This window comes from Lepidochelys olivacea (assembly GCF_965140295.1).
Source record: "Lepidochelys olivacea isolate rLepOli2 genome assembly, chromosome: 9".
Lineage (NCBI taxonomy): Eukaryota > Metazoa > Chordata > Testudines > Cheloniidae > Lepidochelys > Lepidochelys olivacea.
This window is the reverse complement of record NC_140419.1, coordinates 16881438-16894863: the sequence shown is the minus strand read 5'-3', so window position 1 is coordinate 16894863 and position 13426 is coordinate 16881438. Positions and strand designations below refer to the sequence as shown.

The following is a 13426-nucleotide window of genomic DNA, read 5'->3' as shown; positions in this document are numbered from 1 at the left end:
ATCAGTCCTACCACTGTAAACAGATGCTTACTGGGAAGTTCTAATACGACTGCCTTTTGTAGAATTAGCCTTGAACCAGACAAGCAGGGATCCTTCTGGAATCCAAAGAAGCTCCTATACATTGTAGCATCTGAGCTGGACTCAATACAGACTTTTTTACATGTATCCTCATTCCAAAAGGGTTGAAGCATGTTATCTTGCTGATGTGACTCACACCTGATCTGACAGAATTCTTATGAACCACTTGTCCAAATAAGGATACATCTGTGAGCCTTAACAACAAGAGCAGACAGCCACAACTGCTCAGATCACTAGGGTGAGGAGCAGAAGGCTTTGGAGCCTCCTCATCATGAGGCATTATCTGAGGTCAGCAGAATCAAGAGATTGACAAATATTCCTCCATATTCCATTGCCTCTGGCTTGGGACATAAAAGCCCAGACAGATTGTAGAGTTATAGCGTGCATGCTCCTCACGCAGACACCAAGGATAGTAGTATGATCTAAACTGACACAAGAGAGAGGTGGAGGTCACATGGCAACTCTTGATGGCAGAAAAAGGAACAGAGGGATGGATGATTAGGAAGCAGGGCCTTTTACCCATACCGCTGTATTTCCAGAAAGTCTGGGGTACGTGTGCCCCTTAGTTTTTTTTCTACTGAAATGATTCTATGGCTTGTAAGACCAAGCAAGGCACTCCTAACAATGGGTATCTGCACAAGTAATTTCAGAAGGAGACCTTTCTGCTAAAATTTTGTTTTTCCTCACTGGCAAAAGCTTAGTGGGGCTCACCTCAGAAGCTTTTTGTGCATGTTCATATGAAGCTTTTATCAGAATCTAAACAGAATAATAGATTTTTCCCATGTCTAATTTCAATCTCCCACCCAGTATAGGACTATTCCCTACAGTACATATTCCAGTGCTTTATTCAATCTATTTTTAAGTAGCTCAAGTACCGGGGCTTCATTCAGACCACCTTGGGAGACTATTCCACAGACCAACAAACCACTCGGTCAGGCTATTTCCCTTGACATTCAAGTTTTCTGTTTTACTTTGATCTCATGGTCCCTAACTATGCCCCCTTGAAGAACATCAAATGACTTGTCTGACTCTTTGGCCTTCAAATATCTGTAACAGTTCTATTATCTTCATAGTCATGGGTTAGTTAGCCAAGCTACACATGTTTAGCTCTTTTAATATTTCATCATTAATCATTCTGGTCCAGCTCCTTAATTTTTGTTGCTCTTCTCTCATTTCTCTCAAATTTATCAATACTGTATCATTTTGGTAATGTGATGCTCAGAGTATCCATTACTGCCTTGTTCCTCTGTGTACACAACCCAAAAAATGCATGGAACATTTTTCCTGCCACATCACATTTGTGACTCATTTAATTTGGTTAATAAACCAAGTTCTCAATTTAGCCTAAAGGGTTCACCCTTGTTCCATTGCTTCAGACGGCAGGTAAATAACGGGGAATGGACTTTTCTACTTTCAGCTCAACTATTAAAAAACAATCACTAACTGGAAAAGTTAATTCTGAGTATTTTCATTAAATTCTTAATGCTCTCTACACAAAAAGCAGTTTAAATTCTTAGCATCATGCAAAAAAACCCTGCAGTATTGTAATATCTGTAGTTATAAATGGAAGATATTTAAGATCATCTAACATTTCCCTTACAAGTGAAGGATTGTTCCCTACATTATGGGTCAGATTCTCAGACAGTGTAATCCATGCAGCCTCATTGATTTCAGTTGAGCTACGTTGATTCACATGTACTGAGAATCTGGTCCTATATTTTCTAATCCAACAATCTCATGTTCTTTAGATGTAGGGCTGCCAACTTTCAGCTCGCACAAAACCGAACACCCTTGTCCCACCCCTTCTCTGAGGCCCCACCCCCAGTCACTCAATCCCCCACTTCCCTCTGTTGCTCGTGCTCCCCACCCTCACTCATTTTCACCAGGCTGTGGCAGGAGTTGGGGTGCAGGAGCAGGTGAGGGCTCTGGACTGAAGGTGTGGGTTCCAGGGTAGGGCCAGAAATGAGGGGTTCAGGGTGTGGGAGGGGGCTCTGGGCTGAGGCAGGAGGTTGGGAAGTGGGGGGGGGTTGAGGGTGAAGTCTCCCGCTGGGGGTGCAGGCTTTGGTGTGGAGCCAGGGATGAGGGATTTGGGGTGCAGGAAGTTGCTCCATGCTGTGGTTGAGAGGTTCAGAGTGTGGGACGGGGCTCTGGGCTGGGACACGGGCGCGGGCGGTGTGAGGGCTCCAGCTGGGGGTGTGGCCTCTGGGGATGAGGGATTTGGTGGGTACAGGAGAGTGCTGTAGGCTGCGATTGAGGGGTTCAGAGGGTTGGAGGGGGATCAAGGCTGGGGCAAGGGGTTGGGGTGCAGGGTGTGTGTGAGGGCTCTAGGTGGGGGTGCAGGCTCTGGGGATGAGGGGTTTGGGGTGCAGGAGGGGGCTCCAGGTTTGGCAGAACTCAGGGCTACGGTAGGGGGTTGGGCTTACCTTGGGTGGCTCCCCGTCAGCAGTGCAGTGGGGCTAAGGCAGGCTCCCTGCCTGTCCTGGCTCTGTGCTGTGCCCTGGAAGTGGCCAGCAGGTCTGGTTCCTGGGTGCGGGAGCCAGGAGGCTCCATGCACTGCTCTCGCCCACAGGCACCGTCCCCCCACAGCTCCCATTGGCTGCAGTTCCTGGCCAATGGGAGTGCGGAGCTAGTGCTTGGGGCAAGAGCAGTGCGCGGAGCCCCGTGGCCTCCCCACCTCGGAGCTAGACCTGCTGGCTGCTTCTGGTGTGCAGCCTGGTGCCAGCACAGGAAGGGATTAGCCTGTCTTAGCACAGCTGACCGGACTTTTAATGGCCCGGTCGGCACTGCTGACCGGAGTTGCCAGGGTCCCTTTTCGACCGGGCGTTCCAGTCTAAAGCCGGATACCTGACAACCCTATTTAGATACCTCAGTGTCTGGAATCCTGAATTCACCAGAAATCAAAAAGAGTTTAAGTTCTAGTGTGATCACCAACATCAGCTCCGATGCACCTAGGAAAAGCAGAGTCACCAAATCTCATCTCTCCTTGGATCTATGGTATCTATGTCTAGCCTTGAGTTTAATAGATTCTATTTATTTACTCAACCAATTTGTGACAGAAACTGTCTGATGTTTTTACTCATAATGATCTCATTCAGTCTTCAACAATTTCAAAAGAAGATCAAATTAGAGAAAAATGACACATACTTTTCTGTTTTAGAACGGTCAGTGGATAAATCATGCTTTCCTCTCTATGCTCTGGAATTAATGAAAGCAGTTCTATGAAAACTGACAGTAAAATGAATTTAGCTTACTTTTTCATTCTAAATTAAAACTGATTTTAAACATTCAAACAAGCAAAAAACACAAGGTTAACTTCTACAGCAAAAGACCACTAAAAGATTAATATCTCTAGTTAATTAAGTTAATGGTGTATCTGTAGACTTCAATATTAAATTTCTACCCCAGCAGCACTGACTAAAGAGCTCACAAATAAAAGTTTAATTTTTTAAAAAACAAAGTCAAATATAATCAGACCACAGAAGGACCTGAAACCACCTGTTACTTTGTTAATTAAGTAAACAGGTAACTGCTGTACAGCTTGGTTTATTTGGAGCACCAGAGCAGCTTTAGAAAACATCAACTTAACTATACTTACTCATTACATTTTTTATTTCTCTTTTTTGTATGTAAGTAAAGACTATTCCCACTCAGTCTAATAAAGATCTAAAGCCCTACCTATTCTGTGCAGCATTTCAGCTATGCCAGAACACATCACTCTGTTTTCTGAATTTCTTTTTAGTATATTACATTATTCCCTCATCACTGTAGATTGTAAAATCTTTGGGGCAAAGACCCTGTTTGTTATTTAGCATGGGTAGTTTAACTATTTTTCAGGGCAATATACAATTTTAGTGTTATATCCTGATTAATAAATATACATCCATTAATAATAATAATGCAGAATACCTTTTGGCACAGGACATGGAGCAGAATCGCTTTGACCGTAGGAACTTATTAGAATATCCCATTTTTCCACAAAACTCACACTTCAGGAGATCATTTTCCATTTCATCTAGTCCCTCTAAAGGAAGGAGTGACACACACACAAGAAGTCAGTTTGAATGATTTAAACATGATGCCATTTAATTTCTCATCTCTTAAGGAGGTAAAGTAAAATTCAAATATCAATATCAACACATTTAACTGAATGCCTTTAAGCAGGTAAACAGACAACTGATGCCAAACCAGTAGATTATACAAATCATTGTTTGACTAGAGTGAAGTGTTAATTTATCTAATGAATTTAGCCTCTTTTGTTTTGTTTCATTTGCATACTATCCATGAGCAGGTAATGTCCTCAAATGTAATCAACCTTCCCCCCGCCCCCGCCCCCCACCACGGACCGATCACAAACAGTTCACTGTGAGCATTTGACAATCCATATTCAAAATTCAAGCTCTGTCACTTAGCTGTAATATGTCACATCATTACATAGTACTATTTGTCTTCCATGAATGGATAAGAATAACTCTTATAATCAGGAGGAGGGTTGGGGAAGCCACTGAAGCACTGAATCTAATCTATGGAACAGATAGCAATTTAAGAAGAGAATAAGCCTATAGAAAGGAAATTAATATTATTAAGATATTTTCCTTTCTAAGCCACACAGGCCATGCCCGAGCCAGGACTCCTAGAAATATTAGGCTACTGTAAGATGTATTGCCTATGTTTAGTTTATTTTTTCTTTGCAGACTGCATAATGTAGTGACATGTGTGATCAAATCTTTGTCAGGCTCCTTTGATTGTCTTTGTGCTCTGCCAAGTGGTTCAGGGAATCCTGTCCTCTCCTGTGTTAAGCAGTGTTCCCATCTTATATAAAATATACTTCATTTACTGTTTTAATAACATTACTTCACATATTTTATCTCCATAGTCAGTAATGCATACTGATCACCACACTCAGTGATATAATTATATGTGAATGCATGGTCCTGGTTACAAAGGAAGTGGTCAGAGCCACTAAAAATGTAAATATTTTTCAGTACTATACTTTGATTAATTTCAACAGCAAATTTTGCAATTTACTGACACACAAGAAAACTTAAGGCATTGTACCCAACCATATCATATAACCCATAGAAATTATCCTTCAGCCTCCTGCCCTCTCACCTAGGAAACTTAATTCCCCAAAATATTATAAGAGAAATCAGACTATGTATCATTCCTGGAAAGTTAACAAATCCAGATTCTGCTGGAACCAGGAGGGAAGCAACTGCCAAAGATGAGGACCTGTCATGCTGTAGACACTGCTAGGTCGACCCAGCTACTGCCTCTCAAGGGGGTGCGTTTACTTAAGTGATGAAAAAATCCCTTCCATTGCTGTACCGCGTGTTGCTGCAGCTGTGCTGCTGTAGCCCTTGTAGTGCAGACATATTTAATGATGCAGTGACATCTGCCTGCTTTTGGAGAACTGGAAACAGCTTTTAGAGGTGCGATCTGCCCCATTCATATCAACAGATGTTAACTTGGATGCCAGTAAGAATATTCTAGATGTCACATTGTTGTTAACTTCAGAGCATGTAAGAAAGGAAAGGAGAAGGGCTGATCATATTATGGATAGCTGAACAATCTATTTTGACAGTTTATTTTGGTGCCACTTCTTCCCAACCAAAGAGGAGCTCAGCAGGGCCTCTGAGCCCCTCAAGGGGGAGCCAAGCTCAGGAAGCCCAGCAGGGCACACAAGCTTCATTGAGGGGAAAATAAGCCTGAGAAGCACAGTAGATCATGTGTTGTCCTGTGCAAATGGGTGTTTCCAAGTCCCACTGAAGAGGAGCCAAGAGCAAGAAGCACAGATAGCATGCCTGGTCATATTTTGACCATCTGCACAAACTACTATGAGCAGCATCTTACCTGGGTAGATCCGGAAAGAGTACCACCAGCTTTTTCCCCCCACTCCCCAGTCTGACCCCTGGCCTCAGACAAGTTATCCTCATGCACAATTATTGAAATATAACACTACTGGTGCTAATGATCAAGAGAGCAAATTTAACATTTATATTCTGCACGTATTCATGTGAGTAAAGCTCAACTGCTTACAAAACAGGTGCAAGCATGTTCAAAAACAAATTCATTTTAAAATGCAAGTGAACATATAAAGAGGGGGTTTTTTGTTTTAGTTTCTGGGCCCCCCCCCCGTTATTTAGCTATTCCCCCCCAAAATTAGGCAATTCACTGAATACATCTTACTTCTTGCTCTTTGTCCCTTTTCATTCATATTTAGCAACACAAAATTTCCACTTTGTTTGCAACTATGGTTGCTATTTTTTGGTTCTAGACTGTTCATGGAACTCTAATACTAGCTAACGAAGATTCTAGTATGGCAGTTTAACACAAGGGTCAGGTATCTGAACCTTTAATATTCTGACTGGGTTATATTTACTCATCGAGAATCTTGCCCAATGCTCACTCTGCTACATTGTCAATAGGATAGCAAACTGGAAAGCACTATTTCAACAAGAAGAAATCAAACAATGCTGAATAGATTAATGTGGGGAAAAAACTTTAAGGTCCCAGAATCCTAATATATTATTAAAGCTAAACTCATTTTAAGAATGAAAATATTACCATGTTATATACCAGTTTTATAAACTCATACTGTATTACAACTGCAGTAACAATGGAGAAAGGACCTCAATCTCATCTGATTAAAAACTGGAAAATGCATCAGATCTCATCAACTTTGCAACTGAAGTAATGAAAACCACACAAATGTACCCTCAAAATCAATCTTTCTTCCTACGGGAAAAAGGAATATACTGATACAATTCAACCTAGATCACGCTACCTGCAAAAAGAAGAAGACCCTTAGAAGACTGCCGGGAAAATGGGTAAAAAAGAAACTGTTCTTTTGCATATGAAGCACTTCTTCCTTTTACCCACAGCTTAACTGTTGAACGATAGGAAAAGGGATTAAATTATTTGATCTTGGTGTTTGTGAATGGCTCTCAATGCTGGGTAAACGTTTTCTGACTCATCAACTGAATAACTGCAGAATGTTTATGATACAACAACAAACCATTAGAAATAATAACTACAATGAAAATGTTTGAACAGTGCTGTAAAATAGATAACCTGTCTGCTTGAAATCTGCTCAGGAACAAATGCTTATGGTTAAGGCTACGATTTAGTCACGGAATCCATGACTTCCAGTGACCTCCATGACTTCAGCGGTCAGGCAGCCCCACAGCTCTTGCCGCCACAGGTGGTGGGGGGAACCCCCATGCTCCACGCGGGGTCGGAGAAACCCTGAGCTCCTGGCCGCAGCAAGCCTCTGGAGCTGCGAGTGGTGGGGGTACCCTGCAGCTCACAGCTGAGATGGGGGTGGGAGCACCCCAGAGCTCCTGATCTCCACAGGCAGCGGCGGCCCCCTGGAGCTGAGGTGGCAGGGGTACCTCACAGCCCTCAGCTGCTGCTGGCGGCTCCTAGCCCCTGTGCAGCTGCCTTACTTCAGGCGGTGTGGGGACCCACAGATCCCCATTTTGTCCTGGATATTTTTAGTAAAATCATGGACAGGTCACGACTTCCATAAATTTTTCTTTTTTGCCCATGACCTTTTACTAAAAATATCCGTGACAAAATCTTAGCCTTACTTATTTGTTAGTATACAAAGAACCCTGGAGGGTCCTGTGAAAAATGAAACAGTATTCAGTGTAACTACTAAATTTAAGATGACTTGCTAATTACGCCACTGAAACTGCAAACGCTCTAAAGCATACACCAAAAGTAAAAGTCCTTAATATTTTTAAAATCTCACATGAAGTAAAAAATTAGTAATTACCAATGAGTCAGGCAATTGCCATCTTGGTAGTCTAATAGCTTAATATAAATCAAGAAGTAGAGCGCTCCACACACAAACATGAGGTAGGAGATTTACAAAGCTGTTGCAAGGTAAGTTTTGTCATTTATTAGTCTAGAAAGGTATTGTATATAGTATTGTTAAATTAACAAAAAAAGTCACAAGTAACAGAACTTACCACACATATAACAACTTTGAAAGCCTCCTGCCTCTCTTATGCTGTTCATGTCATCAGACTGTACTTCCTGCCAGAAGAATCAGTAAAATGGCAGCACTCACTGAGAGACACCGGCATCATTCACAATTATGAAGACAATAAAACAATGATAGATAGTTCTAAAATATTTTGTAAAATATTCTGTCAGTTATCATCTTTTCCTTTACCATACTCCATATCCCTCAAATGTTAAGCAACATGCAAGCCAAGGAGTTAAGTAGCTTTCTCAGGGAAAAAGACAGGGCTCTGAAGAATCTTGCCTACATGCGATACGGAAAGGCCAGGGGCTCAAATCTCATTGGTTGTACATATTATAGAGTACAGACTGTTCCACTGATGACTACCAAATAGCTGAACATGGTGAAATTGCTGTGTTTTTTCATTTTAAAATATGTAGGAAATGTCATTTAAAAAACTGCATTAAAAGAGTGTTACGGTTTCAAAGTGAAATCCTCAAACATCAGGAAATTACTAAATTAAGGCTGTCCTTGCAAAATCAAAAAAGGTTTTGGAGGACTTTTATGAGCCATATCAGCAATTGTGATCTCTCAGACTAAAACAAGTCAGAAAACCCTGAACTGGAAGCTTAAAATTAATTTTGTATTTAATTTTTAGCTATCATCTCACATGTTTTGACTTGCAACAGGACTGCAAACTACTATATCCCATTTCAATAAAGTGTTTCCAAGATAAATAAGTTATCGATGTGTGTCTGTTCCAATGTGTTACTGTAATGAACTACTAAGATGAGAATTTACATCCATTTCAACCTCAAGGCATCTGGCCCCAAATAGCGTTTGAGCGGTGACCTGAATCTCAGCTTTAAATAAAAATCCAATAGTGATTAAATTTTCTATTATGTCAACATCAACAAATATTCCTCTTAGCTTCAGAACCGTTAGAAACACTATGCTTTTTCCCTCCCCAAAAACCTGCAATTCTTCTCTCTTAAGCAGTGGCAAACAATGATAGTAAAAACAATATTCCAGAAGTTAATAATTAAATAGGTTGAATTCTGAGCTTGTTTGTCATTGAGATATACTATAAATACAGTATGTTTTCCCATCACTTCTATATCAGTTTCACTAGTGGGAGAACCGCAGACGTGAACAATTCCAATTGCTATAGAGGTCTCTGAGGCCCTTATGAGGAAAGATTAGAAAAAGATGTACATATGGTACAGCTTGGATAACAAACAACTCATTTGGGTCAGGGGAGAGGACAAGCTAACAATATATGGATATTTGAAGAACAGAAAGGAATTATGGTACAAGGAGGTATAAACTAGAAGCTGAGGTGGAAAATTAAGAAAATCATAGTACCAGAAACAACTTCCTGACAGCGTCAGCTGTATTAGTCTGTGGAAGAGACCCCCAGAGGAGATGATGGAATTTGGGACTTTAAAATTAGACTGAAAATATATTAGAAAATGTAAGGTGGAGAATAATTCACCATTGACTGGGGCCTGGACTAGGAGGTCTAAATCTCTTCTCTCTCTATGATCTATGATTCTATCCATACTAAGGCTTGAACACAGGATTTTGATAAATTGGAGAGGGTTCAGAGAAGAGCGACAAGATTGGTTAAAGGATTGGAAATCATGCGTCAGTGATAAACTAAATAGATTGAACACCTGGAATCTAACAAAGAGAAGGCTCAAGGCTGATTTAATCACAGGCTACAAATACCTACCATGGGCAACAAATATTTGATAATGGGATCCTCAGTGTAGAAGACATAGGTGTAACAGGATCCAATGGTGGGAAGTGGAAGCTATACAAATTCAGAGTGGAAATTCAGACTGGTTATTAATCATCGGAGTAAGTTAGCCAGGGTTATAGTAGATTCATTCTTGATTTAAAATTTGCCAGTGATGAGGAATGTTTTTTTTAAAAGATATGCTCTAATTCAAATAGAGGTTTTGTGGAAGTTCTACGGCTTGTGTTATGAAGATCAGACTAGATGATCACAGTGGTCCTGTCTGGCCTTTGAATCTATGAACCATAGTACTAAAATAATCCATGTTAAAAAAAATGTTTGAAAACCAGGGTTCTAACAAAACTTTCTGTAACTGTTTTACAATGGAGCTACTGTCAGCATGGTCTCTTTTTTGAGAGCTGTGCTAGCCCAAGCTATGCTATACTACTTAGGTAAGTCAACTGCATAGTTTCTTAAAACAGTGTGCATCCACACTGAGCACCATTACAATCTGTGTTTGGCTATAACTGTTTGAAAATGGTTTCAAACATCATCAAAAGTGTCGAAAGGATCTAAGATAGAGAAACAGTACAGATGTACAGACTGCAGTCTATGCCATAGCATCGACTAGAATAATGTGTATTAAATTAAATCTACGAACCTTCTGTAATTATGTCCTCTATCTCTGTGTCCGAGGAGTTCTCTGCATGTTTTGTATTGTTCTGCAGCTCTGACTCAACACACACAACACTCATGACCTGACCCTCCATTAGGAGCCTTTTCTTCGCAGGTTGCTCAACCAGCAGAGATGAACGACTTACCTGTTATAATAAAAGCAGAGCAGTATGAAACAACAATTAGAAGAAAATGGCACATGGTATTTAGCACTTGTAGTTGAGCCACTACAACAGTGTTTGCATTCTTTATCCTGTTCATTGTTATGATACATAGTGCCACTCATGCACACATCATTTTATAGACAAATAAAAGGACAGGTTCCTGCCCTATGGATCTTACAATCAAAACTAGACTTAACACAGGAAGACACTATAGTAAGCAAACGGAGATGAGGAAGGTGAATGAGTCCATGAGAGTTATCCAATAAAGTGATCAGCAATGCAGAAGACATCACACTTTTCAAAACTACAGACCCAGTAGTCTGGAACTGGCCATTTCTGGCTTTAAAAGTTTCCAGTGGTTAGCAACAATCTGCTCTTATAGGGCCAACTCCTGTCAGTGTTTTGTCAGTGACTTTAATGGGATCAAAGTTTGTCCAACACATCTTAACACCAAAATCATAGTATATGCAGAGCACCATCTCAGATATCTACATCAAGTAATTTTTCTATAAGATGGATAAAACTAAAACTAAATATTATAAACAATATTACTAAAACTATTTCATCTCACTATATACATGTCCTCACAAAAACATATATACTTTTAAATAGCCCTCTTTCCCGCTCCCCCAGAAAAATTCTTTGCTATGGTTCTATTAAAAACTAGTAACCTGCCATTCAATTATACAGCTGGACGAAAAAAGTAGCATGAATTCGAACTATACACTTAAGATAAACCTGATTCACATATGCTGTAATACATGTAAATATGCAGATATAAAATATGCTGTAAAAGTGCTGTAACAAATTGGCTATAAAACAGAAGGAAAAGAGGGTCAATCCCAAAATTCTGAAAAGTTATTCAGAATACAAAGAACTTATCTATGTAATAGCCACAAATAACTGAACCAGATTTGTTTGCCTTTTAAAACATATATTAATAGCTTTTAACTTTTACACTTACAGGAAATGGCTCTAAACCCTCCTGAATCACAAAGCCCTCAATAACATGGGTCAGGATCTGTGGTTTAACAATAGCCTGTGGAGGTTTGTTTTCTAGGCTAGGAATGCTATTAGGCATTGATGTGATGTTACTCCTTGTGGCAGCTGCTGGAAGCAAAAGAGGAGGTGGTGGAATAGAGGCATGTGAAGGGTCTGATGGAGATTTAATTACTGAGGCACTGACTGATGATGCCATGGCAGGAAGTCCCACTTGTTCTGGAAAAAATAATTTAAAATAATATATTATACTTTTAATCAGTGTCCAGATATTTTCACAGAGTTATAGAAAGCAGAGATGGAAAACACCTACATTACTGCATTCCTGGTCTTGTCAATGCAGATTTTTTCCCTATGGTTTATATTATAAACTTTAAATTATACCAATGATAGGACAACTTTACTTTCCGTGGAACAGTCTTCCAAGGAAAATAAAGTTATTCTAATACCCTGCACCATTAGGACATTTTTCCTGACATTCAACCTAAATCTCCCTTTGTTCAGTATCTCCCAGCTATACCCACCTTTGTCCACAACAAACATCTTTAAAATATTTGTATCATACAGTCCTTAGCCATCCATCTAGATTGTAAGTCCACAAGGCAGGAACAGAGACCAACATTTAAAACTTGGGAGTCTACAGCTAGGCTCCTAAAACCATATTGAAGCACTTCACTAGATACGGTCTGTTTTCCAGTGGTCTTATTGGACAAACCCTGTTCCTACTGAGCTGCAAATTCATAAACTCATTAGAAAGCCAGGCCACTTCTATTTAGGTGCCTAAATATGGATACAGGAGCCCAGCTGTAGGCACTCAGATTTGAAAATTTTGGCCTGTGTCTCCTAGTGGCCATCTAAGATGTCATGCACACTGTGATGGGGCAAGGCCAGATGGCTATAGAAAAGCAGTGGGAGATAGATATATTAGCTCCAGGCTAAACAAATCCCTGGTACCAGGATAAGGGAAATGGCAGCTGCTCCAGCTCAATTAAGACACCTGGGGCCAATTAAGAACTTTCTAGAAGGCAGGGAGAATGCTAGGTGGATTGGGACACCTGAAGCCAATCAGGGGCTGGCTGAAACTAGTTAAAAGCCTCCCAGTTAGTCAGGTGGGTGTGCATGTCAGGAGCTGTGTGAGGAAGTTGCGCTGTTGGAGAGACTGAGCAGTACACACCATATCAGGTATAAGGAAGGAGGCCCTGGGGTAAGGGTGAAGTGAAGCTTGAGGAAGTGAGGGCTGCTGTGGGGGAAGTAGCCCAGGGGATTGTACATGTCATGTTTATAAAAGGTCAGCTACCATAGCTGATACTATTAGGGTCCCTGGGCTGGAGCTTGGAGTAGAGGGTGGGCCCAGGCTCCCCTCCCCCACCACCTTTTCCCCCTGATTAATCGCTGAGACTGGGAGACAACAGAGACTGTGCAAGGAAGGATAACTTCTCCTCACCTCCCTCGCTGGCTTATGATGAAAATGTCTCAGACTGTGACCCTTGTCTCTAGAGAGAGAAGGGTTACGTGGAGGGTCACAGTGAGCCTCTGAGGCTAGTGAAATCCGCTAGGAAACACGGGACCCATGGAGGCAAAGACAGAGCTTTGTCACAACACTTATGGTATATAAATAAATTCACTATTATTCTAATCTTCATCTCAGCGGGTTAATTATTTGTTGCAGTGCATCAATAATATTCACTTCTTGTCTCTTATTCTATAGAAAAAAACCCTCAAAACCAACAAGGTCTGCATATGCCTTAAACTGAAAAACCACAAGTGTATTGCTGTTTCCTTTGTCCTTCCATGCCCTAG

At 40.8% G+C, this 13426-nt stretch overlaps 1 protein-coding gene across 1 annotated transcript in view; it reads right to left on the bottom strand.

Annotated features, from left to right (window-relative positions):
* PHC3 (polyhomeotic homolog 3) overlaps positions 1 to 13426 on the bottom strand; it is a 104485-nt gene that overhangs the window by 11894 nt on the left and 79165 nt on the right. The window contains exons 10-12 of the mRNA XM_084638145.1: positions 11592 to 11845; positions 10450 to 10609; positions 3985 to 4099 (exon numbers count right to left, since the gene is read on the bottom strand). Coding sequence (XP_084494271.1) covers positions 3985 to 4099; positions 10450 to 10609; positions 11592 to 11845 — 529 coding nt within the window. The remainder of the gene's footprint in view (positions 1 to 3984; positions 4100 to 10449; positions 10610 to 11591; positions 11846 to 13426) is intronic.